Raw genomic sequence first — 27,944 nt, forward strand, 5'->3', positions numbered from 1 at the left:
AAAAGTACTTTACAAGATTTAGCTCTCCCAGTTACTTAAAGTTATGTTAAATATATTAACAAGTACAACACACTACCTTGCTCGACCACAGTAGAAAACGCTGTGTATTGTGAATGTCAGGCCAGAACGTCACATGCAGCAGCAAATGCAAGACTAGACTTTTGTGGCATATTTATTAATTAGCCGTGTGACTCACCTGCACCTGCCTCTGCCTCTTGCTAGTCAGCAATCTTTTCCTCGTACTGAAGACTGCATATTGTATATTGTATCTTGCCATGCTCCCCTAGACACTGACTTGCATTCTGTAATCTCAGAAGCACTGAAATGACCGGAATGATGTCACACTGCTGGTGAGCTGTCACTTCATTTGTGTTTCGTAGAATTAGTGTTTTTGAAATGCAGACAGCAGGCTCCTATTTCCAGAAGGCTCTTGAAATTAGCAGCGCTATGGGTTAGGTGTCCCGAGAAAAGGAAAGATGAGCCAAAGTAAAATTCCTGCAGAGCCTGACAAAGCTAGTGCATGCAGCTGATAGAGAGCAAATCAGAGAGTAGCTGGTGATATAGCACAGTAATACAAGGAAAAACAGCATTGCAGCATTACTATTACAGCATACACAGTCAGGATTTAAATAGTTAGCAAACTATTCAGACTGCCTTCTCCACAGACACAGCACCCACCTTGCGTTTCTATTTACATGAACTTTTTGCATGGGTTTTCATTTGCTGCAGCTATATTACAGCAGTGAATGTATCTGTGTGTAGATTTTTTATTTTTTTTTAATTATTACTAAAAGGGACAGATTTCTATTGAGCGTGGTGCAGAATATTCTGATTTACAATAACGTAGTAGCTGAACTGGAAGTTATAAGTGTCATTTAGATTTTTAGCAGTCATGCATGCAACAGAATGTTAGTAACCCTTTGCTATCCTGGTCACTATAATACAGATTAGGACAATAGAAAGCATAGGCAGGGCTTTTGGACCTATGTGGATATTGTCAAATAAGTACATATTATAATAAACGAAGCATTGGCAAGGTCAAGTCTTAAATGTTCACCTACTGTTTTAGTAACCCATTAACCAAAGGAGGGGAAGCACACAGTAACTCACCTTCCACTGGCACTTTAAACTCAAGAGCATGTATAAGTTGGAAAACTCATTGAAGCAGTGCACCTGATTAATGCAGAACGGTTTATGCCACAAGTGGTTTGCCAAGACACCAAACATAAAAGCATCAAGGGGTTAGTATGGTTTTCCCATGCTTGAAGAAAAAAATTCATTGAAGTGTAAAACTTCCTTTGCAAAAAAGAAAAAAAAAGTTAGTTTTATGTCTTCCCTTCGTTTAACAGTGCATCTTAGTTGATTTCTTTTGTTGAAGTCCCCGGATTGAACTGCAAACAAATCAGTTGCAAGCGACTTCTCCTTGGGGTCAGTGAAGCCAGTTAGCGAGGTCAGGACTCCCACTTGCAACTATAGAGATGAGCCATATCCCCCCACTCAAAGGGCACAAGCTAAACTGTTAGAGCTTTATAGGCAGCTAAGCATTTGAAACATGCAATCCCAGGCAAACGTTCCCTCTAGTGCCTCTCTCTTCCCTGACCATATTTAGTCAACCATAGCAAAAAATAGTCTCTCAGCTGTCGATTGTCGATCCAAGAGCTCTGGGAGCTCCTATCATGCTTTCTGCTTATTGATTGTTCATCCTGCCGAGCCCCAACACTGCTTTGCCATTTGTTCAGCTATTTTTAGCCCTGCCAAATAAAGCGGTCTCTCATGTTTCCACCTATATTACTCATATTTTCACTGAATGCGTACCGTTGCTCCTACAGCCTGTTGTGTCTGCCACTAGAATGTTGCAGAGAGAGACTCAAGTCTTTACAAATATGAAATTAATAACCCTACGTCACCACAACAAATAGGGCAACAAGATTTCTGGATGTTAGAAGTGGAGTGTGAGCTGAATAAGAATGCTTTTCAGCTGCATTGCTATTCAGCCAGTCGGAAATCTACTGTGCATACATGTCACACTTTGTATTCTGTTCATTCAGATAAAGAATTGTGTTATGTAGTAAGCCAGCGCTGGGTGCTCTATTTTCACAATGACTTTTCATTTGTTGTTTAATGATTAATCAATACTAAGTATGCACCCTGGTTACTGGGCACGAGGGGTAAATTGTATTAAAGCAGTTTAGTGTTCTCATCTCTGTTTTCTAACTTGCAAGGACGTACTGATCCTGCGGTCAGTCCCCCCCCCCCCCCCCCCGAGTTCTAAATACATTTCTCATTTTTGTGCGTAGTTTGGCCTTTTAATAATTTTAGTGAAAAATATGATAATCGTGTAATGTACAAGGGATTGGCTTGTTACTGTTTACAGTAGCTGATTGACTGGAACGTGTGACTTTCTGGGGTCCTCTGTTTAAATTCTGAGCAGGACATTGCCTGCATGGAGTGTGCATGTTCTTCCTGTACCTGCATGTGTTTCCTCCTCCCACAATCCAAACACATGCTGGTAAATTTATTGGCTCCTGTCTAAATTGGCCCTAGTATATATATGTATGTATATATGTGTATATATATATATATATATATATATATATATATATATATATATATATATATATATATATATATATATATATATATATATATATATATATTGCCCGCAAAGCAGGGTGTACAAACAGTTTTTTTTTTTTCTCCCCCAACCAGCAGGTTGAGCAAAAAAAAAAAAAAAAAACTTGCATCCCAGCATTGACGCAAGCGATGTTGAATATAGGGATCTCTCCCGCTGAATCTTTGTATTTTGACAGCGGGGACTCCCCCTGTAAGAATACACTGATCAGCGCTGCAGCCATTGGCTGCACACACTGACTAACCACTTCAGCCCTGGAAGGTTTTACCCCCTTCATGACCAGGCCATTTTTTGCGATGCAGCACTGCGTTACTTTAACTGACAATTGCGTGGTTGTGCAATGCTGCTCCCCCCCCCCCACACACACACACACACACACACACACACACACACACACACACACACACACACACACACACACACACACACACACAGAGCTTTCTTTTGGTGGTATTTGATCATCTCTGCGCTTTTTATTTTTTATGCTTTAAACAAAAATAAAGACAATTTTGAAAAAAAAAAAACACAATTTTGTAACTTTCTGCTATAATGCATATCACAGAAAAAAAAAAATGAAATTGCTTCATCAATTTAGGCCAATATGTATTCTATTTTTTATTTTTTTTTGCCAAAATAAAAATCTCAATAAGCATATATTGGTTTACACAAAAGTTATAGTGTTCTACAAATGAAGCAACCTTTTTATGGATTTTTTTTTTTTTTTTTTTAAACTAGTAATATTCAGCATTTTTTAGCGGGACTGCAACATTGCGCCGGACAAATCGGAGAGCTGACACTTTTGACACAGTGACACAAATACAGTAATCAGTGCTAAAAAATATGCACTGTTATTGTACTAATGACACTGGCAGGGAAGGGGGCGATGAAAGGGTTAAGTGTGTCCCAAGGGGTTGCTTACTGTGTGTGTGAAGAGGAGGATTGGGGGGTGCTCTGTGCAAAGCTATTGCACAGAGCAGGCAAGTATGACATGTTTGTTTTAATATCACTTTAAGATAGGCATCTTAGATTAGTCTGTTTTTAACGCATACTGTTACAGGTTGTTTCGGTTGTCCATGGGCTGGTCGGTAAATAAGCTTGGACCTTTTCCTTGGATTTATCCTTGGCCTTGTTTATATCTATTTGCCCTCCAATGCTACTTGCTGCAATGGCCAGTCATAGGTGGGGGTAGTGGACCCGATTTTTTGCATTTAGTTACAGGGCTGCATAAATTGTCAGTGCTGTATAAATACCTGTGTATGCTGGAAAGTCAATATTTAGCATGAAACAAACCATGAGGGCCCATTTCTACTAGTTTCATATTCATTGTAGGCCTTGGTCAAACAGACATACTTTGTGCACCTGTGTGAAAGGACATGTTTTTTCCACATGGGATGCACAGGTGTTCCGTGTGTCCGCGTGTAGGCAGTTAAAGTAGTAAAGTCTCCTTAAATTAAAAGAATTTGCCCCCTGTAGGTTTAATCCATAATGTACTAGTATGCACCGCATACTAGTACTTTGACTTCTCTACAAATGGAGGCCTCCAGCACTGGGCTATAACAATTCCCTCTGGTCCCCAGAGCTACCGTGTAAATCCATTCTTTTTTCCGGGTTCCCAGTCTTCAGCCGCTTGAATAGCTGGGCTGCAGTGACGTCTCTCCTGCACAAGCACACACAAGTCACTTTTCCCATGACACCCAGAGCGGGCCATATATGTGGTCTGAGCCATGCGGGACGTAATATATTTCTAGGGCAGGGGTCCTCAAACAAAAGCCCGACAGCTCGCCCGTTGGGGCCTTCCCTTCCCTGGGTCGTGCTGTCGCAAGCCTTCTCCGCCTCTGTAATCGGTAAACAGCGGCGAGCAGAAGGCAGCTTAGCTCAGATGGAGGGCAGGAGGAGCCCAAATTAACTTTTGAAGTTAAACCACAGGTGATTGGTTGCTAGGACACAGGTTGGTCCTAAACAACCAATCACCAGCGAGCTAATATGGAAAGTTACACTGTAAGCTCCCACTCCCGGCCTCTGTACAAAACTGTGCTGCTTTCTGCTCTCTTGATCCCTGCGTTCTGAGCCCTAGCGCGCTCCTGATCCTTGCGCTCTGAGCCCTAGCGCGCTCCTGATCCCTGCGCTCTGAGCCCTAGCGCGCTCCTGATCCCTGCGCTCTGAGCCCTAGCACGCTCCTGATCCCTGCGCTCTGAGCCCTAGCGCGCTCCTGATCCCTGCGCTCTAAACCCTAGCGCGCTCCTGATCCCTGCGCTCTGAGCCCTAGCGCGCTCCTGATCCCTGCGCTCTGAGCCCTAGCGCGCTCCTGATCCCTGCGCTCTGAGCCCTAGCGCGCTCCTGATCCCTGCGCTCTGAGCCCTAGCGCGCTCCTGATCCCTGCGCTCTGAGCCCTAGCGCGCTCCTGATCCCTGCGCTCTGAGCCCTAGCGCGCTCCTGATCCCTGCGCTCTGAGCCCTAGCGCGCTCCTGATCCCTGCGCTCTGAGCCCTAGCGTGCTCCTGATCCCCGCGCTCTGAGCCCTAGCGCGCTCCTGATCCCCGCGCTCTGAGCCCTAGCGCGCTCCTGATCCCTGAGCCCTAGCGCGCTCCTGATCCCCGCGCCCTGAGCCTTAGCGCGCTCCTGATCCCCGCGCCCTGAGCCCTAGCACGCTCCTGATCCCCGCGCCCTGAGCCCTAGCGCGCTCCTGATCCCCGCGCCCTGAGCCCTAGCGCGCTCCTGATCCCCGCGCCCTGAGCCCTAGCGCGCTCCTGATCCCCGCGCCCTGAGCCCTAGCGCGCTCCTGATCCCCGCGCCCTGAGCCCTAGCGCGCTCCTGATCCCCGCGCCCTGAGCCCTAGCGCGCTCCTGATCCCCGCGCCCTGAGCCCTAGCGCGCTCCTGATCCCCGCGCCCTGAGCCCTAGCGCGCTCCTGATCCCTGCGCCCTAGCGCACTCCTGAGCCCTGGCGCACTCCGGATCCCTGAGCCCTGGCGCACTCCGGATCCCTGAGCCCTGGCGCACTCCGGATCCCTGAGCCCTGGCGCACTCCGGATCCCTGAGCCCTGGCGCACTCCGGATCCCTGCGCTCTGAGCCCTAGTGCACAGTGAACTGGCCCCTTGTTTTAAAAGTTTGAGAACCCCTGCTCTATGGTCTCTTCTGTTATAAAAACCCTTGCCTGTCAGTTGGTTTTTACAGAAGAAAGTTTATTACCACTTTAAATTCATGTCAGTTACGATGCAATGGCTGTGTCTGTACAGCCGCTGCATCCCAGTTGACATGAATGGGACTGCTTGCATGCAAATGAACTGAACACCAGTATATCCTTTGAAACGGGTATGCACTTGCTTACGCCGATACAAATGAGGCCTTAACATGCAGGCTGGTGTCTGTTCTAGCAGTCATTGAGGTCACAGTGGGATGCGATGTTTCTGGTATAAGTGAATAGAACCGCTACACAGTGCACACCTCACCATACATTTTGGTAAAACTTGCATTCTTCAGTACATTACTGCATTACGTGGGTTTTAAGGGGGCTTAAAATGCTTAAACGTGACCTGTCATACTCTATACAGTCTGATTGTAAAATTGCCTGTATCAATACCTTTGTAGTGTGGGGACCAATCTGATGGAATGAATTGAAATGTAGGCTGTTGCACTGCATAGTTCTTGGTACATGTAAAGAAGATAGTAAAGAGATTGTACCCATCCATGTGTCAAACCTTAGGGATTATTTACATTGTAGTCTTTTAACCCCTGCCAAGCACTCTGCAAATGTCAAATGGAAAAGTGTGTACTGCAGGGCTAAATTGTAATCCGTTCATGATTTTCTTTAACCACTTTCAGACCGGACCAATTTGCTGGTCAAAGACCAGACCACTTTTTGCGATTCGGCACTGCGTCGCTTTAACTGACAATTGCGCGGTCGTGCGACGTGGCTCCCAAACAAAATTGACATCCTTTTTTTCCCACAAATAGAGCTTTCTTTTGGTGGTATTTGATCACCCCTGCGGTTTTTATTTTTTGCGCTATAAACAAAAATAGAGCGACAATTTTGAAAAAAACGCATTATTTTTTACTTTTTGTTATAATAAAAATCCCCCAAAAATATATAAAAAAACATTTTTTCCCTCAATTTAGGCCGATACGTATTCTTCTACATATTTTTGGTAAAAAAAATCGCAATAAGCGATTATTGATTGGTTTGCGCAAAAGTTATAGCGTTTACAAAATAGGGATAGTTTTATAGCATTTTTATTAATAATTTTTTATTATTTTTTTTTTACTAGTAATGGCGGCGATCTGCGATTTTTATTGTGACTGCGACATTGTCGGGGACCCATCGGACATTTTTGACACATTTTTGGGACCATTGTCATTTATACAGTAATCACTGCTATATAAATGCAGTGATTCCTGTGTAAATGACACTGGCAGTGAAAGGGTTAACCAGTGGGTGGCAGTGTAGGGGTTAAGTGTTCCTAGGGGTGTGTTACTAACTGTGGGGGGGTTGGGCTTTCATTTAGTGTACACTGATCTCTGCTCCAATCACATGGAGCAGAGATCAGCGTCACTAGTTGCTAGGCAGAATCGAAAAATTTTGTTTATACAGCATTTCCTCCATTCGGCCGCTCCGTGAGACGATCGCGGGGATGCCCGCGGCGATCGAGTCCGCGGGTGGCGGCGCGCTCCCGATGGCAGGGCGGCATCGAATATTGGACGTACATGTACGCCAATATGCCTGCCCGTGCCATTCTGTCGACGTACATCGTCGTGCGCTGGTCGGGAAGTGGTTAAGGCTTCTGTATTCTTCATAGTTGTAAGCTTGTTTTAAAAATATATCAAGAAATTGAAAAATAAGCACCAGCACTTTTTACAAAACACATTTGTTTTGCAAATACTACTTTTATTTTATTTTTTATGTTAATTTTAATGTTATTAATTCTTTATTGTATAATTGTAAACATGCAGGGTTTTTGCCCTGCAAAGTTAACAAAGAGCTGCAGTCCACCACAGCCAATCAGATTTCAGTTAGCTCAGTTTTCCAAAGAATGACGATTGTCTTCCCAATCGTACTTTTCAGAAGTGAGAGCAAAAGATCAAAATAACAGTCATAATGTAATATCTTAGTAATTGAACCATGTAGTCACACCAGTAAAAGTGATCTCTGGTGGTTTTTGGCTCTGGCTCTTTGCTCATGTCTCTTTACCTTAGTGAATGAGCCAGCTTTCTTTCAAACATATTTGACTTTGGCAAGCTGGCTGTACAATTCTCCAACTACCATATTAATGTGTCTCCATGCATTCATGAGTAAACATATGCTCCTCTTATGGAGTAATAGCCCTTGAATAAAATGTCCTTGACAAAAAAAAAACTTTTAATCACCTTTGTTTTTACTAAATGAGAAAAGGTTTAGTTTCATGTATAATTCATTAAATATACATTGGGGTGTTGCTCATTGCATCCAGTCAATTTGTTTCATGCAATTAGGAAAATAAGCCAATATCGGTTTACTTTGGATACTTTTTAACTCCTGTTTCCTTGTTTTAAGTTAATTTTTCACAGCAAGCAAGGAAAAATGTATAATAGCCTAATAGATGTTTTAGTCTACTCTCCCTAAATAAAAGTAGGCTGAAAAAGGAATATGCAACATCCTAGTAAGGAAGAGGTTAACATACCTGTGGGTGGGTCATCTTGTGTATATTTGTCACTGTCTCATTAGTCTGTTGTGGGTGAGCTAACGAAAGTCTATAATTAGAAGTTTCAAGCATTGCTTTTTTTTTTTTTCATTACACAAAACGTGCATGGCTTGGTTGCTGGTTCCCAGTGCCACTCTGAACATCTGTCGTTTTCTATAAGTGCATACTCGCAGAATAAATTACTATCTACAGGAGGCATGTGTCATACAATGCTATGTGTAGTCACAGGTTGCAGACTGCCCTTTCCACTTGCTAACACCATTTAAAACCTAGAAACCTAAGAATGAGATGATGTTTACTTATTTCACCAGCTAGGGCTTCATTTTGGAAAATGTTATATTTTGCTGGGCTTAAAGTGGACCTCCAGCCACAGACAATTATACAAATATGGGAAACAACAGTTTTTTTTTTTTTTTTGCCAAATATAATAAAAATAAATACCTGGTCCTACTGATTAGATATGTTTGGCTACTCTAGGTCATGTCTTGCAAATTAGGGGGCTGTTTACAAGACATTGAAATCCCCCAGAAGTATGAAATTAAAGTAGAACTATAGGCAAAACTTTTTTTTCCCCATTTTTGGAGAGAGTAAGGGAGGGTTATATATATATTTTATTTATTTTTTGCCATCTTTGTCCCATTGGCTTTTTCTTCACTTCTTGTCTAGCTAAATCAGAGTGAGGGAATCCCTGATTGTCACCAGAACTATTGTCCTAGTCTGTAATCTGTATCCAGGCTTCTCAGTATAGATGTCTATTGTGTTTTGTTTTGTTTTTTTGCGTGGTGTTCTACTGGCTCCTGGGAGTTACTGAGTCATGTACTACAAACATTTTGCAATAATCAAGCAATGTATAGGTCAATAAAAGGACTACAATTCCACTCTCAGATATGTCCTAAATCTGCTGCTGAGTCCAGCAGTATTAGTCTGGCATGTTTTTATTTTTTTTGTTTTTTTAGACTATAAAATCGTTTTTTCCTCTACCTGCATATTGTACAATCTACAAAAATAATAAACAGTGACATGTATGAACATGCTGTGTCTTCCTGTACAGGGTTTTCAGTACAGTCATCACCACTGTATGGCATCTGTACAGCCCATTGCTGTCCTAGTGGTGTTAAAATTCTCAGCACAAATGATGTCAGGTGGCATTTCATTATTTGTGCCTGGGTAGTGTAGATATTAAGCTATAATCCTTGCCCCTAAGCCTTCCATGCCTGCTTTCTGCTATCTTGTGGCTGATTTTAAAGCTGTGGCACTGCTTTAGATGGCAGAAAGCATTTAGGAAGTTGTTCCTGCCCACTGAAGGATAGCATAACCATTTATACATGTGCTGAAAAGTTTTAAGTTTTGAAAGTTAGTGTAATCTCTTTAAATGTTTTATGGGTCTGAAGATTTCATTGTGTTTACAGTCTTTATTTTATTTTTTTCCAACAGCGCTATGCGTGTCCTACTTTCTAAATTGCCTCGTCCATGGATCGTTGATGAGAAGAAGGATGATGGATACACTGCATTGCACTTGGCAGCACTCAATAATCATGTTGAAGTTGCTGAATTGCTAGTTCATCAGGTATGTTGTATGATTCACCTGACACTTTGCCTTTTATAATGTACTGTCCTTTAAGGGCCCTTGCTTTGTAACTTGTTTGTAATTTTTTATTTTTTTTCCTAAGGGTCAGTTTACTCAATACTCACTTGGTTCTTACATCTGTTGGGCTTGAGATCTTTGAACCTGAGTTTCCAGGTCCACCCAGCACACTAGGTCATTACTACTATTCTGTCTTTTTGGGATTATGGAACAGGCCATAAATATGAGCCTACCAAACTATGGGATGTAGAGCTTAGGAACTCTGGTGGCAAGATCTCAGATGTAAATTGCAAGAAATAGGAATACAGTATATGTGACTAAAACCATTAGCAAAACCCTACTATCGAAAAATGTGTTTTTTGGTGACGTGTTAAGTGGCATCATTTTTTCTAAAACAACATATACTGTCTTTACTGGATTAATATATTTGTTTTATATTTATTGTCAGGACGGAAATCTAGTGTTGAGTTGAGCTTGATCTGTTCTTTACCAGCTTATCTTGCTTTGCCTTTCAGGGCAGTGCAAACTTGGACATTCAAAATGTAAATCAACAGACAGCTCTTCATTTAGCTGTTGAACGTCAACATACACAAATCGTCAGGGTAAGTTGCATATTTCAGTCGATCTGGCTTTTAGTGTAAATAGTTTGAGTAAAGACCGAATCAATCCAAAATGGGTACCTCAGATTTTGGTGGGTGCTGAATGTTTAAATAATTTAACATTTCAATTAACTATTGAGGACTCTCTCTCATCTCTGCCCACAAAACCATAATTGCAGTTGAACTCCCATATAACATATACTACATTAGAGTATCCATTAGGTATACAATACTATCATTTGATTTTGTTTTGGCTGTGGGAGAGACCCGGAGCTTGTAGTTCTTTTGAAGATTTTGCTTTGTCAGAGTCATTAGAATATAAAAACAGCTTGTAATTTACCTTGCAAGCAGCCATTTTATGCCACAATATCCATAGATGTTTTCGAAATGTTTTTTTTTTTGCTGAGGACACAAATACAAAATGATTATTTTATTGAAACCCAAAAAACGTTCACCTCTTTTCTATCACTACACCCCCCTGCTCCCCTCTTCTATCACTGCTTACCCAAAGTGTTAAAACATTTGTGTATAGATAGATATAATTAAAAAAATAAACACCTTTTTTTATTTATTTTTTTTAATTTTAGCACATCCCCTTACCCTGCCAGTTCTTAGAATTCTTTCATGCCGTTTTTTTTACTTTTTTTTATTTATTTTTTTGCACTTTTTTCTTCAATGCTATTTGATTAAAGTTGTGGTAAGCCACAGTATCGTCTTGGTACAATATTGTCTGTATTCTCAAGTGATGTGCCCCAGTGTATATTTTGTAACAAAAATAAGCTGCTAAATATAGAGGCGACCGGTCACATAAGCGCTGCTACAAAATAAGTTTGAGTGACTTATTTTTTGCAAAACACATACACTGGGGTATATCATTTAATATTACAGGCGAGATTATAGCAAGAAGACATGCTATTTTAGTAGCGGGAGGGGTGAGGTGGGCACTGTCACTAGCTGACAGGCAGAGATGGAGGTGTGAGGAGGGCAGAGGAGAGACAGGGGATGACTGTGGCACGTAAACTGGCCACAGTGTCAGGGCTCAGCAGCCATGCTAAACCGTGGTCAGTTTACAGGGGGAGGGCAGGATCAGCCAGGTATTTCAGGTGATACAAGGGGCAAAATTACACAGCACAAACACTGTGCTGTATAACATGCTTTAACCACTTCAGCCTCCCGGAAGGTTTTACCCCCTTAATGACCAGGCCAATTTTTGCAATATGGTACTGCGTTATTTTAACTGACAATTGGACGGTTGTGCGACACTGTACCCAAATAAAATGTATTTCCTTTTTTCCCCTCAAAAACAAAAAATGAAAATTTTGACAATTCTGCTATAAAACACCCAATAAAAAATCTAAAAATGTCATCATCAATTTAGGCCAATATGTATTCTGCTACATTTTTTGGTAAAAAAAAAAAATGGCAATTAGCATATATTGATTGGTTTATGCGAAAGTTATAGCGTCTACAAAATATGGGATATTTTTATGGCATTTGCATTTACTTAATTTATTTTTTACTAGTAATGGCGGCGATCAGTGATTTTTAGTGGGACTGCGAACCAGTGACATTATTAGTTAGTGCTAAAAATAATGCACTATTATGTTACTTTTGACACTGGCAGGGACGGGGGTTAACACCAAGGGGTGGTCAAAGTGTTAAGTTTATCCCTAGGAGGTGTTTGCTTACTGTGTGAGAGATTGGGCTGACTGGGTGAACACAGAGATCTGTGTTCCTGCTTAGCAGGAACAGAAGATCTGTGTCCACCCCTATCAGAAGGTGCTGCCTTGTTTACCTAGGCAGATTACTATTCTGCCTCTCTGGGAAACGATTGCAGGTTCTGCTGATTGGCTCCCCCTCTGTCCAATGGGCACATGTGTGCTCCCACAGTATGTATTGCATGAAATTATGTACATGTACGTGATTTTGCGCAATAAAACCACCCTGCCACAGTATATAGGCTGTCTTTAACCACTTCCCGCCTGGCCTACAGAATGATGGTTCAGTTATCCTGACTGGGCGTCATATGATGTCCAGCATGATGATAGCCACTGCACACACAAGGGGACGTGTATTGCGGTGATCGGTGGTGAGGTGTGTCCGTCAGAGGCTCTTTACCACGTGATCAGCCATGTTCAATCATGGGGGGCAACATGCGGATGGCCAGGTATATACCACATGGCCATCCACATATGAAAAAATATGCACAATAGATGCCAATCAGTGCCCACAAATGGGAACTGACTGGCAACATTATGGTCCAGATCAAACAAGTGATGCCCAGCAATCCCGCCCATCTGTGTCACCCATAATTTCCCATCAGTGCAGCCATATCCGTGCCAGTCATTGAAGAAAGCTTACTTATTTACAAAAAAATTTAACAGAAACAAAACCTTTTTTTATTTGTTGCGCAAAAAGTAAAAATCTCAGAGGTGATCAAATACCACCAAAAGAAAGCTCTATTTGTGGGAAGTAAATGCAAAAAAAATTGTTTGGGTACAATGTAGCATGACCGCGCAAATTGCAACAGCACAGAAAGGTCTCTGGGTCCTGGCAGGGGCCTGCGCTGGGTGTTGGGGGTCCGCTCATCCTCTTCCCCTTTTTCTTGGCCACGGTGGGTGTCTGTTCTGTGTGAGCCATGTGGGGAGGCCGCCGCGCGCTCCATGGCCATTATCCTGGGGCCGTGGTGGTTTTTTGCCTTTCAGCCATCTTCTAGTAGTTCGGCAGCCATTTTCTTGGTGTTCTTAGATTTTTGTTACTGAGGCGCCCATTTTCTAGTAGCCTCAGGTGGTTTTGCCTCTAGCACTGGGCGCTTGTTTCCTTCTAGAACAGCGCGCTTCCACACAGACGCCTCATGGATGGCACAGGGGAGAGCAGGCAGCAGCATGGTGCGGTACCTGGGTCAGGGTGGTGAGTCCTGCCCCTCAGTCTGTGCAGCTAGGAAAGTGGACTTTTGTGTTGCTTGCCTTAGGTCCCTAAGTGGTGACAGGCGAGTGTGGGTCAGCATGGTGTCAGAAGCTGGCGCTTCTCCCCCAGACATCCCTTGCAATTGGTTCCCCTGCACCTGCAGTGTCTATGGTCGCTCTGTCGGCGGTCCTAGAGGCCTTTGTTACCAAGGTGGATATGGCGTGCGGGTGCAAAGGGTTAAAAACGCCCCCTCCTCCTACTGTCTTCTGGGGAAAGCTCTGATTCAGACTCGGGCCTCGTTGTGACTGCTGTCCCCCATTCTGATGTATCGGAGGATGCGGACCAGGACCGTTCGGACAGTGAGGATGACTCCGTGTCCGGGTCAGCGCAGAAAAAGGTACTTGTAGGAGCACTTATTACAGCACTGCGGGATACCCTAAAAATGGAGGATACAGCAGGGGCGTCTACAGATGTGTCTTTTGGGTCCCACAAGCCGGCCCGCACGCCTAAGGTGTTTCTTTACCTGACTTATTTTGATACGTTTATTTACAAGGAATAGGGAAACCCGCAGCGGGCCTTTTCAGTCCCGAAAACGCATGGTGGTGCATTACCCCTTTGAGGAGAGTTTCCTGAAGAAATTGACATCTCCGCCAATTGTTGACCCTCCCAGTATCCAGGTTAAATAAGGTAACCTCGATTCCGGTGGAAGGGACTCCTGTTTTAAAGGACCCTGCCGACAGAAGGGCCGAGACGTTTGCCCGGTCCATGTTTACCGTGGTGGGGTCAGCATTGCAGCCAGTGTTAGATGCGGCCCTGGTATCGCAGACGCTGATGGAATGGGCTAAATTGTTGCACTGTGAATTGGAGAAGCAACAGGCTTTCCCCGATCTGTGTGGAGCTGGCAGACCAGTTGGTGCAGGGCCTTAAGTATGTGCTGCGGCCTTAGATATGGCCCCCTTGCTCTCTAAAGCCTCAGTATCAGCAGTAGTGCCACGTCGCCTAATTTGGCTGAAATGCTGGTCTGCGGACCAAGCATCTAAGAAAGCACTGGCGGACTTGCCCTTCCAGGGAGAGAGGCTATTTGGAGCCTCGCTGGATGACATTATTAAGAATGTTACTGGGAGTAAGAGTAAGTTGCTCCCACAGTCCAGAAAAGGGAAGGAGCCCTCCTTTTCCGCTCAGAATCTGATTTTTTTTTTGTCTGCCCAGTTCGGCAGATAAGCGTTCCCAGTCCAACAAGGTACCTGCTGAAGGGACAAAAGCATCCTTGGTTTCCCTAGCCAAACAAGCCTGTGAGCAAATCTGTTACCGCATGAAGGTTTGCCCCTGCCCGACTCTCGGGTGGGGGGTCGCCTTCGTGAGTTTGCAGCTCGGTGGACCTCCCTGCTTTCCGACCAGTGAGTCTGCGATCTAGTTTCCCCAGGGTACAAGATAGACTTTCTTTCTTGTCTGCCAAACATATTTCTTCCTTCCAACCTTCTTCCGGCTCGTCCGGAGGCCCTGTTCAGGGCAGTACAGGACCTGCTGCTGCGCGGGGTGAGCCGACACCAGAAAGGTTTCAGGGGTTCTACTCCAATCTGTAGTCCCAAAGAAGGAAGGGGTCTGCCCTGTCCTGGACCTCAACAGCTTTGTGAAAGTACAAAGGTTCAGGATGGAATCGGTTCGCTCAGTGGTCGCTGCACTCCATCAGGGGGATTTTCTGGCTTCCCTGGACATCGAGGATGCATACTTGCATGTCCCCATCTGCATCAAGCGTCAGAGTTTTCTGCTCGCTCTCTTCTGATTCAGATATTGTTGGCCTCTTGCTCTTTAAGACCTTTGTAGAGGGGTTCTCCCATTTTGCGCTTTCCCTTGTGGCTCTGTTGGATCTGAATCTAGTTCTCAGTGGGCTTCAGAGACTGCGGTTTGAACCCTGTAAAGACATTCCTCTCTGATCTATCCACAAGGTGGTTTTTCTTGTAGCCATCACCTCTACAAGTTATGTCTTATTGGTGGTCTTAATCCTGCAAGGATATTGCAAAGTGATGAGCTGGTATTGCATAGGGATAAGCTGGTGTTGGGCTTTTCTGCATAAAGGTAATATTTCTCACATTTTCAAGGCTGCCACCTGGTCTTCTGTCCGCATGTTCTCGTAAATTTTACAAGGTGGATCTGTCAGCCTTATCTGATGCCAGCTTTGGGTATAAGGTCGTTCATAAGATTTCTGAGCTGCAAACAGTCGCCCTTTTGTGTTTTTGTTTTTTGTTTTTGTTTTTGTTTGCTCTGTTGCCCAAACCTCAGTTGGGCTGCTTTTGGATATCCTGAATGTTAAAGATTTCCTGGGTTCCTCAATTGACAAAAAAGAAAACCGAATATATATACTCTGTAAAACCCTTTTTTGCACTTGTACAGATATAAATACCATTAAAAGTGTTCTAACGGATCAAAATGAGCAAATAAGAGAAGTTCATTTTCCGGGTGTACATACAATTTAAATAAATAAAAAAAAACTCAGACTTTCTGTGTCCTTCAATGGACTCCCATTAAAAGATTTTACTGTGAGTAAAAAATACCACCTTTTTTTCCCCACTGTAGTTGTTGGTGCGTGCTGAAGCAAAACTGGATATCCAAGATAAGGATGGTGATACACCGCTGCATGAAGCCCTTCGACACCATACTTTGTCTCAACTGCGTCAGCTTCAAGACATGCAGGATGTTGGCAAAGTTGACACTACATGGGAACCCTCAAAGAACACTGTAAGTGTTTTTTTTTTTTTGTTTTTTTTTTGTGTTTTTTATCTGTTTAGGTGTTCTGTGAATGAAGTTTAAGTTGAGTGGCAAGTGAATTCACTTTTTCTTGCAAGTGAATTCATTTTGTGAGATGTGTTAGCAGGCAATGAACACTGGAGGTTTTTTGTATTTAATGATTGATATATATACTTTTTTTTTTCAGCTTGCATAACGTACATGGAATATGTTATATGTTTATTTATTTACCCTTGACATACTATCAATTTTATTTGATGAAATTGTGGGTTGACCTATCTGCAGTATAGATTCGCTTTTACCTTAGTGATCAGCTTCAAGAGCATGTGCATTATTGCTCAGTGGCCAGTCAGCAGTATATAAAGTGGATATAGAAAATAATCGCCCCCTTTAAAATAATGACATTATGTTGCTTTGCAGCCTGAAATGATGGCAGACAGTTTTTGTTTTATCCAGCTGTATGTACTAATGTGATTTATAACATCCAAGTGAAAGATACAACGTCAACATGTCAGAAAAAAGCAAGAGAATTCAAAAACAGTATCACTGAGTTGGAAAAAGTATCACCCCCATATGTCAGTATTTTGTTGGACCACATTTTGCTTTAATTACAGCCTTTAGACCCCATACACACTATTAGATTTTCTGCAGATTTTTGTCTTCAGATTTACCAAAACCATATAATATGAGGTCAAATCTTAATCAGGCAGGCCCTTGCACTACAAGGTTTTGGTAAATCTGAAGACAAAAATCTGCAGAAAATCTATTCTGTTGGGAAGTGTCTCTACTAACTTTGCACATGTAGACTTTGCAGTATTTTCCCACTCTTCTTTGTCGAACTTCTCAAGTTCTGTTAAATTTGATGGTCACCGTTTTGTGGACCTAGTCATTCCACAGATTTTCAGTGTGGTTTAAGTCTGAGCTCTGACTATGCCATGCAAGGACGTTCACCTTTTCTCTTGCATTCACCGACCGACACAGCTCCTCTCTGTAACAAAATGAGTTGTCAGCCCTATCACTGGAGATTACTAGGCAAAGTTGTAATACAACACTTCAGAACTTTTAGTTCCGCCCAGGGGGCGGTCCCTAGGCTACAACCCCCACAGCCTGCCCTAGCAGACTCCGTTTTATTTTGCCTAGTGAAAGAGATGCACCTAGGAACCCTGCGGCCCATAGGTCCGTGTTTTTTTATGCAAAAGCTTTGCTTTTTGCACAAGATGAATGATCCTGTGATCTTCTATCAACGGCCAGCTAGGTGATAGGCTGGTTCACTTATCCTTGTAGTCTCCTCAGTCATCGAGCGTGTGCAGGTCGCAGCTACGGCTCAGCAGGCCACAACATACCTCAGCTCCAGAGGTGGTTGGTGAGCTTTTATGCTCCAGGGCATACATATGACCGGGCTACTGATGTCTGCGTCACAATATGCCGGGCCAGTAGTCTTCCCTGCACTGATCAGGAGTTGACTACCATGGAATGTCTCCCAGCTCTTCAGGACTGGTAAGTACAGCTCTCCCTATCTCGGCAGGGTGGATCAGCTGGGCATTCCCTGGGAGGTCGATTCGGGGGCCCCCTCACCCCCCCTTCTCTTCCCTGTCCCTAACTCCTCTCCTGCTGTGGGGGGGGGGGGGGGGCTGTGATACTGAGCGGTGTGTGCCCTGGGCTCTCACCTGGGAGTTTAGCTGTACTGTGGTGCCTGGGTCCTGAAGCTTAGTCACGATGGATGCCTGTGAGGTTTGCCCCTGTGTTGGTGTGGCGCTGTGTCTGCCACATGTTTTCTCTATGCCTCTCATGGCGCTGGCCGGCAGCCATTTTAAGTGTGGGCAAGGGTCAAACATGCTTCTGGGCTTCAAGCGGCCATTTTCCTAGTGATTCTCTATTAGGACACTGGCGGCCATTTTCTTGTAGCCGGACCGCATTTTTGTGCTCTAGCAGCAGCTCCTGTGCCCTCAGCTTCCTGTTTTGTCATCACAGAGCGCTGGGAGGCTTTTCCTGTGAATCTGGACACGTGCATCAGATCAAGGCAGCGCGTTCACTTAAGGTATTCCCGTATCTGACTTATTTTGACAAGTTCATTTACAAGGTATGGGGTTGCCCGCAACGGACCTTTACGGTCCCCAAATACATGGCGATGCCTTACCCCTTTGAGGAAAGCCTTCTCAAAAAATGGTCGGTTCCTCCGGTCGTGGACCCCCCAGTATCCAGGTTAAATAAAGTAACCACGATCCCAGTTGAGGGGACTCCTGCATTCAAGGATCCCACAGACAGAAAGGCCGAGGCGGTGGCTTGTTCCTTGTTTAAGGTTGTGGGGTGAGCCGTGCGACCTGTACTGGCATCCGCACTTGTGTCGCAGACACTGACTGAGTGGGCAAAACGTTTGCACCGCGAATTGGGAGAGCAACAGGCCTCCCCTGTCTGTGTGCAACTAGCAGACCAACTAGTGCAAGGCCTTAAAGCAGACCTCTACCCTGAAGTGGAAGTTACGCTCATCTGATCCCTCCCCCCCTCCGGTGCCACAATTGGCACCTTTCGGGGGGGGGTTGCAGATACTGGGACTCATGGCTTCGAGGCAGTACCCTTTACGCCCAGTTCCACACCAGAGTACTGCAGAAGGAGATCTTGTTAAAATGGGACAAGTCTCAGCTGTCCCTAGATCGACAGATCCAGGTGAGCCAACCAGTCAGGGACTCTCTGATCTGGTGGTTGAGGTCCCCGGTGATTCAGTCCGGAAAATCGTTCCTTCCTCTGAAATGGACGGTGATCACTATGGACGCCAGTCTATCCGGCTGGGGTGGAGTGATGGGGGATCAATCAGCTCAGGGCCCCTGGTCGATGAAAGAGTCAGAGTTGCTGATCAATCTGCTCGAACTGAGAGCGATCAGGCTGTGTCTCCACACATGGTCGGTGAGGCTTCAAAGGCGTCCGATCAGGATACAGTCAGACAACGCCACGGCTGTGGCATACATAAATCGCCAAGGGGGAACAAAAAGCTCAGCCGCTGCTCGGGCGGTCGCTCACATACTTCGGTGGGCAGAGCGTCACGTACCGGCCCTGTCGGCCATTTACATCCCGGGAGTGGAAAACTTGCAGGCGGAGTCGACAGAGGCTGGACCCAGGAGAATGGGCATTGCATCCGGAGACATTCAGGCTGCTGTGCCTGAAGTGGGGCACACCAGATGTGGATCTACTGGCCTCCCGTCTCAATCGGAAGGTGACAAGATTCGTGTCCAGGGCAAGAGATCTGTGGGCAGATGCGTCAGACGCCCTGGTAGCTCCGTGGGATCAGTACCAGCTGATCTACGTATTTCCTCCGCTGAAACTGTTGCCACGTCTGCTTCGCAGAGTGGAAGCCGAGGGGATGCCAGTAATACTGGTTGCCCCAGATTGGCCTTAGCGTCCCTGGTACACAGATCTGGTGCGTCTGATGGCAGACTCTCCCTGGCGACTGCCGTTGCGAGAAGACCTCCTATCTCAAGGTCCAATTTTCCATCCTGCTTTACCATCGCTGGCTTTAACGGCATGGCTGTTGAGAGCCATGTGTTGAGGAACCGGGGCCTGTCGGACTCGGTGATTCCAACTATGTTGAGGGCACGGAAACCTCCTTCAGAAGCTATACCATCGTACCTGGAAGGCTTACATCTCCACGTGTGCGAAGAAAGGATGGCATCCGTGTTCCTTTTCCATAGCAAGGATCCTGCTGTTTCTCCAGCAAGGAGTAGACCAGGCATTGAGCACCATCAAGGGGCAAATCTCAGCCTTGGCTGTCTTTTTTTGACAACCCCTGACATCGCACACCTTAGTGGGTACCTTCGTTCAGGGGGTATGACATGTAGTCCCTCCGGTGCACCCACCGTTATCCCCATGGGATTTTAACCTGGTGTTGTCCACGCTTCAAAAACCGCAGTTTGAAAATATCAGGGAGATTCCCCTGTTGACTCTTTCCCAGAAAGTGGTCTTTCTAGTGGCCATCACATTGGCCAGGAGGGTTTCGGAATGGGCGGCCTTGTCTTGCAAGTCGCCTTATCTGGTCATCCACAGGGATAAGATGGCGTTGCATCCGCAACCATCTTTTCTACCGAAGGTGGTCTCGGCTTTTCATATCAATGAGAACATTGTATTACCATCACTGTGTCCTAAGCCGAAGCACCCCAAGGAGGTGGCCCATCACGCTCTGGACGTGTTTAATGTCCTGAAGGTGTATTTGGCTGCCACGGCTCCCTTTCGGAAGTCAGACTCACTGTTTGTTTCGGTGGCTGGTCCAAAGAAGGGCATGGCGGTCTCGTCAGCCACCATTTCCAGGTGGATCAGACAGATTTTAGTACAAGCCTACGCCTTGAAGGGGCAGGTGCCCCGCTTTCCGGTCACGGCCCACTCTACGAGGGCAATCGGAACGTCTTGGGCCTTTCGACACCAAGCATCGGTCGCTCAGGTTTGTAAGGCGGCGACCTGGTCGTCTGCCCATACGTTTACCAAGTTCTACAAGGTAGACGTCAGTGCATCGGCGGATGCCTGTTTTGGCCATGTAGTTGCAATTAAATATGCAACCTTTATTCTTTCCTGGTTTTTCGGTGAAAACACAGTACTGTTATGTTAATGCACTGTTGCATTACTTCCGCAATTGGTTGCGGTCTTGGGGATCACTCCTGTTGAGGATACCCGGTTATATGGTGGTGTTTTTTCTACACACTGCTGTTTTTTTGTGGGTTTAGTTCACTAGTTCCCACTTGCCATGGGGGATGAAGTTTTATGCTGTTTTCCCGCCCCTCGTTTGGCACTGCTTGGGGACGTCCCATTTTGTTAGAGGAGCGGTGAATATAAGAGAAAATAGGATTTTTTTGTACTCACCATAAAATCCTTTTCTCTGTAATTCACCGACCGACACAGCACCCGCCCCTCCTTTTTCGCTTTACGTTATACTGCTTGTTGACGTACTGAGTCTGCTAGGGCAGGCTGTGGGGGTTGTAGCCTAGGGACCGCTCCCTGGGCAGAACGAAAAGTTTTGGAGTGTTGTATTACAACTTTGCCTAATAATCTCCAGTGATAGGGCTGACAACCCATTTTGTTAGAGAGGAGCTGTGTCGGTCGGTGAATTACAGAGAAAATAATTTTATGGTGAGTACAAAAAATCCTATTTTTTCCGTGCTAAATCTTGCCCTCTGTCAGAAAGTTGTCAATGGGAAGGTTTACTTTCCAACATGACAAGGACTTAAAGCGAACAGCAAGGAGAAAAAGGTGGATGTCCTTTTTTGTTTTTCCTGACATTATTGTTATAACTTTCACTTGGATACGTTGCCCTAGTAAATACAGCTGGATAAAACAAAAATGGTGTCTGTCTTCATTTCAGGCTGCAAAGCAACAAAATGCGATTATTTTAAAGCGTATGATTCTTTTCTATACCTACTATATATATTAACCTTTCAGTGGCTTCTGTACATAAGATTTAACCCTTTAGCAACCAGTTCCAGCTCATGTGTTATTCCTTACAATGGAAGTTCGGTCAAAATCGAACTAAGGCTAAACCTACTTCCACCCTCATTCTACGACGATTCTATCTATCCTATGAAAGAAAAGATGCTTAGACTTAACTGTTCTGAAGTCACATGATGAGGTCCCAGCATTGGCTTTAGTTTGGAGGAGGGAAAGCTGACATTGCCGCACAGGCATTTGCAGCTGTTGGTGATCTCTCCTCTTCACTGAAGCCGCCTCTGGAGGGATCATGTGACCCGAGCAGCGTTAGGATAGGCAAGTATAAACATTATTTCTTACACAGGGTAGATAGAATAGTCTTAGAATGGAGGTGGGAGTAGGTTTAGCCTTAGTTATATTTTGATTGACATTCACTTTAACACTCAAGCGCCAGTGCATGTATATTAACCCTTGTTCTTAGTGCATTTGTGTTAACCCTTAAAGTGGTATTAAACCCAAACCCATTTCTTAGAAATAATGTCTGCATTAGTTTTCTTCTTTAAGCTTGCTTGCTTCTTCATCTGGTGATCCTGCCAGTAAGTCTCTATTCCAAAAGAAAAAAAAATTTTCTGTGACTGCTTATAAAGCCTTAGCTGGAATTTTGTGTATCTTAATCTGCTAGTACATATAACACTCTTCTCTACCCAGACTGACTATGCTGCTGTCTAAAGGTGCTCCTTTACTCCTATATCCAGATTGGGGGCTCTTTAATATATGGGGGGGGGGGGGGAGAGAGAATCGCTTGCCAGATCACCAGGCCAAAACGGAGGGGAAAAAAGCAGCCACCACATACGATAATTGTTAAGCTGCAATATATTACATTTTTGGTTTTAGGTTTAATACCACTTTAAAGACCATCTATGGGTTAAAAAAAAGAGGGTCATAACCCCCATCAGTTTATTTTTTGCAGTCTGTGTCCCATTGAGTAGATTTCCACTCATTTCCTGTTCCATAGTCAAAACAGGAAGTGGGAAAAACCCTGTAAATGAAGGGAATCCCATGGGGACCCCCAGGTCTGCGCTGATAATCGGCAAATTGATTACCAGAGCAGCCCCCCCATGATAGGTGCCCATCAGCTGCCAGTCCTTGTCCCATCAGTAACGCCTGTCAGTGCCCATAAATGTGCCAATCAGCGCCCATCAGTAATGACTGTCAGTGCCAATCAGTCCAATCGGTAATGCCCCGTCTGCTCCTCATCGGTGCCACCTATCAGTGCTGCATATCGGTGTAGCCTATCAGTGCCCATCAATTCCATATATCAGTGCAGCCTCATTGGTGCCCATCAGTGAAGGAGAAAACAAAATTTTATAACAAAGAAAAACGTTTTTTTCAAAAAACATCGTTTTTTTTTTAGTTTGTTTTAAAAAAAGTTCTATTTGTGGGAATAAAATTGTCCTGGGCAGGAAGGAGGGATGTGCCCTGTATTGAAGTCATTAAGCACCCAACTCCCAGCTCATGTACCCCAATTCTACAGCATCACCTAACATGATTTAACTTCCCAGCACCTAGCATATGTGGCTTATGTGCATCAATCCCTCAGCCAACACTACCAAGTGTATGTGCATTAACCCCTCAAAAGACATATTTCAGCCTTCCCAATGGACATGTTTTGATAACGTACAGTATGTAATATATTGCTTTTCTTGTTTTACATAGGCTTATTTAAATGTTATATTATGTCATTCTATAATGCTAATCCAAACTTTTTATTTTATTTACCAGCTTATTATGGGTCTTGGAACTCAAGGGGCTGAGAAGAAAAGTGCTGCCTCTATTGCTTGCTTTCTGGCAGCAAATGGAGCCGATCTTGCCATACGTAACAAAAAAGGCCAGTCTCCGCTTGACCTTTGTCCAGACCCCAGCCTGTGCAAAGCCCTGGCTAAATGCCACAAGGAAAAATCTAGGTATGGATTGATGCCAGGTTATGAATGTATATCATTACCATTTAGCACTGTGAGAGAAGCAAAGGTGTTAAAGAGCAGTATTATCTCTGTACCCATAGAAACATACAAAATACCACTTTAAGAAAATAGTCACAAATCTATTTAAAAGTGAACATTCATACTTTTTTCTTTTTCAAGTTTGCCAATTATACTATTGGGTAGTTTCAGGGATGCAATGTACTTAAATGTACACTTATCCTATAGGCAATACTCGTTTTCATTTAATGTTATTGGTCAGGAGTGGGAAGCATCAACACTATTCCACCTGCCCAGTGACACAAGTTAGTGACTTGTGTTAGTTGCTTCACTTTTACTGAGTAGTGTTGGGCATGTTAGTTCAGAAGATGGTAGGTTTCATTTCAACCCTTCTAGCATCTTACTTTCTGTTTTTAGTGGTCAAGTTGGATCTCACAGCCCATCTATGATTAACAATGATTCTGAAACTCTAGAGGAGTGCATGGTGTGTTCCGACATGAAGAGAGATACACTTTTTGGTCCTTGTGGGCATATTGCAACCTGCTCTTTATGCTCCCCACGGGTAAAAAAATGTCTTGTATGCAAAGAGCAAGTACAGTCTAGAACAAAGGTAACTGATATTTATTTTGTATTTATTATTCTAAATGGAAACACATTCTTAAATATATGTTTTTTCAAATACAAATGTTGTGACCAGTCTGTTAAAAAAAAAAAAAAAACATAGGTGTGTGTGTGTGTGTGTGTGTGTGTGTATATATATATATATATATATATATATATATATAATGTGCACATACACAGTATCTCACAAAAGTGAGTACACCCCTCACTTTTTTGTAAATATTCTATTATCTTTTCATGTGACGGCACTAAAGAAATGACACTTTTCTACAATGTAAAATCGTGAGTGTACAGCTTGTATAACAGTGTAAATTTGCTGTCCCCTCAAAATAGCTCAATACCACAGCTATTAATGTCTAAACCACTGGCAACAAAAGTGAGTACACCCCTAAGTGAAAATGTACAAATTGAGCCCAAAGTGTCAATATTTTTTGTGGCCACCATTATTTTCTAGCACTGCCTTAAATCTCTTGGGCATGGAGTTCACCAGAGCTTCACAGGTTGCCACTGGAGTTCTCTTCCACTCCTTCATGACAACATCATGGAGCTGGTAGATGTTAGAGACCTTGCGCCCCTCCACCTTCCGTTTGAGGATGCCCCACAGATGCTCAATAGGGTTTAGGTCTGGAGACATGCTTGGCCAGTCCATCACCTTTACCCTCAGCTTCTTTAGCAAGGCAGTGGTCACCTTGGAGTTGTGTTTGGTGTGGTTATCATGTTGGAATACTGCCCTGTGGCCCAGTCTCTGAAGGGAGGGGGATCATGCTCTGCTTCAGTATGTCACAGTACATGTTGGCATTCATGGTTCCCTCAATGAACTGTAGCTCCCTGGTGCCAGCAGCACTCATGCAGCCCCAGACCATGACACTCCCACCACCATGCTTGACTGTAGACAAGACACACTTGACTTTGTACTCCTCACATAGTTGCCACCACACGCATTTGACACCATCTGAACCAAATACGTTTAGCTTGTTCTCATCAGACCACAGGACGTGGTTCCAGTAATCCATGTCCTTAGTCTGCTTGTCTTTAGCAAACTGTTTGCAGGCTTTCTTGTGCATCATCTATAGAAGAGGCTTCCTTCCAGGATGACAATTTGATGCAGTGTGTGGCATATGATTTGAGCACTGACAGGCTGACCCCCCACCCCTTCAACCTCTGCAGCAATGCTGGCAGCACACATACATCTCTTTCCCACAGACAACCTCTGGATATGACGCTGAGCACGTCTACTTAACTTCTTTGGTCGACCATGGCCTGTTCTGAGTGGAACCTGTCCTGTTAAACCTCTGTATGGTCTTGGCCAGTGTGCTGCAGCTCAGTTTCAGGGTCTTGGCAATATTGTTTATAGCCTAGGCCATCTTTATTTAGAGCAACAATTCTTTTTTTTCTGATCCTCAGAGAGTTCTTTGCCATGGGTTGCCATGTTGAACGTCCAGTAACCAGTATGAGTGAGTGAGAGTGATAACACCAAATTTAACACACCTGCTCCCCATTCCCACCTGAGACCTTGAAACACTGAGTCACATGACACCGGGGAGGAAAAATGGCTAATTGGGCCCAATTTTGGACATTTTCATTTAGAGTTGTACTCCCTTTTGTTGCCAGCAGTTTAGACATTAACCACTTCAGCCCCGGAGGGATTTGCCAGACCATTTTTTGTGATACGGCACTGCCCCTCTTTAACTGACAATTGCGCGGTCGTGCAAAGTTGTACCCAAACCAAATCGATGTCCTTTTTTTTCCCACAACTTTATTTTGGTGGTATTTGATCACCTTTGTGTTTTTTATTTTTTTTCGCTATAAACAAAAAAGTGTGACAATTTTGATAAAACTATTTTCTTCCTCAGTTTAGGCCGATATGTATCCTACATATTTTTGGTTAAAAAAATTCAATTTTTTTTTTACTAGTAATGACGGCGTTCTGCAATTTTTATTGGGACTGCAACATTGTGGGGATAGATCAGTCACTTTTGACACTTTTTTGTGTGACCATTGACATTTATAAAGCCATCAGAGCTAAAAATAGCCACTTGGTATGAACAGATCGCTCTCCTCACCCCTGACAGAACGGAGATCTGTCTGTTTACACTGACAGACCTCCGTCCGGTCAGCGCCAGCTCCGTAGTTGTGCCTCCGGCAGCGAGCGCTCCCCCCTAGTGGTCTTAAAACAGCCGACATACCTACGGCCATTTGCCCAGGCGAGTATAACTGCGGTGGCTGGTCATCTAGTGGTTAATGGCTGTGTGAGTTATTTTGAGGGGATAGCAAATTTACACTGTTATACCAGCTGTACACTCACTACTATAAATTGTAGCAAAGTGTCATTTCTTCAGTGTTGTCAGCTATAATCAAATATTTACAAAAATGTGAGGCTTGTGAGATACTGTGTGTGTACACACACACACACACACACACACACACACACACACACACACACACACACACACACACACACACACACACACACACACACACACACACACTCTCACTGGCCACTTTATTAGGTACACCTGTTCAATTGCCTGGTAACACAATTTGCTAATCGGTCAATCACGTGGCAGCAGCTCAATGCATTTAGGTATCTAGACATGTTGAAGTCGACTCGCTGAAGTTCAAACCTTGCATCAGAATGAGGAAAAAAGATTTAGGTGCTTCTGAATGTGGCTTGGTTGTTGGTGCCAGATGGACTGGTCTGTGCATCTCAAGAACTGCTCCTCTTGTGAGATTTTCCTGCACGGCCATCTCTAGGGTTTACAGAGAATAGTCTGAAAAAATAGTAAATATCCAGTGAGCAGCAGTTGTGTGGACAAAAATGCCTTGTCAAAGTCAGAGGAGAATGGGAAGACTGGTTCCAGATACAAGAAAGGCAACAGTAACTCAAATAACCACTCGTTACAACCAAGGTATGCAGAATGCCATCTCTGAATGTAAAACACATTGAAACTTGAAGCAGATGGGCTAGAGCTGCAGAAGACACCGGGTGCCACTACTGACAGCTAAGAACAGGAAACTGAGGCAATCGCATAGTCTCATCAAAATTGGACAATAGAAGCTTGGAAAAACTGCCTGGTCTGTGAAGTCTTGATTTCATCTGCAACATTCAGACGGTAGGGTCAGAATTTGGCGTAAACAACATGAAAGCATGGAGCTATCCTGCCTTGTATCAACCGTTCAGGCTAGTGGTGTAATGGTATGGGGGATATTTTCTTGGCACACCTTGGGCCCTTAGTACCAATTGAGCATTGTTTAAACCCTGCGGCCTACCTGAGTATTGTTGCTGACCATCCCTTTATGACTACAGTGTACCCATCTTCTGATGGCTACTTCAAGCAGGGTAATGCACCATCTCACAAAGCTCAAATGATCTCAACCTGGTTTCTTGAACATTACAATGAGGTCACTGTACTCCAAAGGCCACCATGGTCACCAGGTCTCAATCGAATAAAGCAACTGTGGGATGCGGTGGAACGGGAGATTCACATCATGGATGTGCAAATCTGCAGCAACTGCGAAATGCCATGCAGTCAATATGGACCAAAATCTTTGAGGAATGTATCCAACACCTTGTTGAATCTATGCCAAAAAGAATTAGGACAGCTCTGAAGGCAAAAGGGGGTGTCCAACCCTGTACTAGCAAGGTGTACCTAATAAAGTGGGCGGTGAGTGTATTGTCTTCAGGTAGGTACCTGGATAATTTTACTTGCAAGAATATAGATATTACACCATTATGACTAGTGCAGTGTCTATATCCTGCATACAGTTTAAATTGTTTTCCTGGGCATTTTAGTGCAAGG

General features: G+C 44.1%; 1 protein-coding gene across 2 annotated transcripts in view; it reads left to right on the forward strand.

Moving 5' to 3' along the window:
• MIB1 (MIB E3 ubiquitin protein ligase 1) overlaps positions 1-27,944 on the forward strand; it is a 131,790-nt gene that overhangs the window by 89,272 nt on the left and 14,574 nt on the right. For both annotated transcript variants that reach the window (XM_077492557.1, XM_077492556.1), the window contains exons 13-17: positions 9,740-9,872; positions 10,406-10,492; positions 15,971-16,132; positions 23,327-23,508; positions 23,941-24,133. In XM_077492557.1, the coding sequence (XP_077348683.1) occupies positions 9,740-9,872; positions 10,406-10,492; positions 15,971-16,132; positions 23,327-23,508; positions 23,941-24,133 (757 nt within the window). The remainder of the gene's footprint in view (positions 1-9,739; positions 9,873-10,405; positions 10,493-15,970; positions 16,133-23,326; positions 23,509-23,940; positions 24,134-27,944) is intronic.

The sequence above is a fragment of the Lithobates pipiens genome, unplaced genomic scaffold (genome assembly GCF_037356315.1).
Source record: "Lithobates pipiens isolate NorthernLeopardFrog02 unplaced genomic scaffold, aLitPip1_a1.2 Scaffold_19, whole genome shotgun sequence".
Lineage (NCBI taxonomy): Eukaryota > Metazoa > Chordata > Amphibia > Anura > Ranidae > Lithobates > Lithobates pipiens.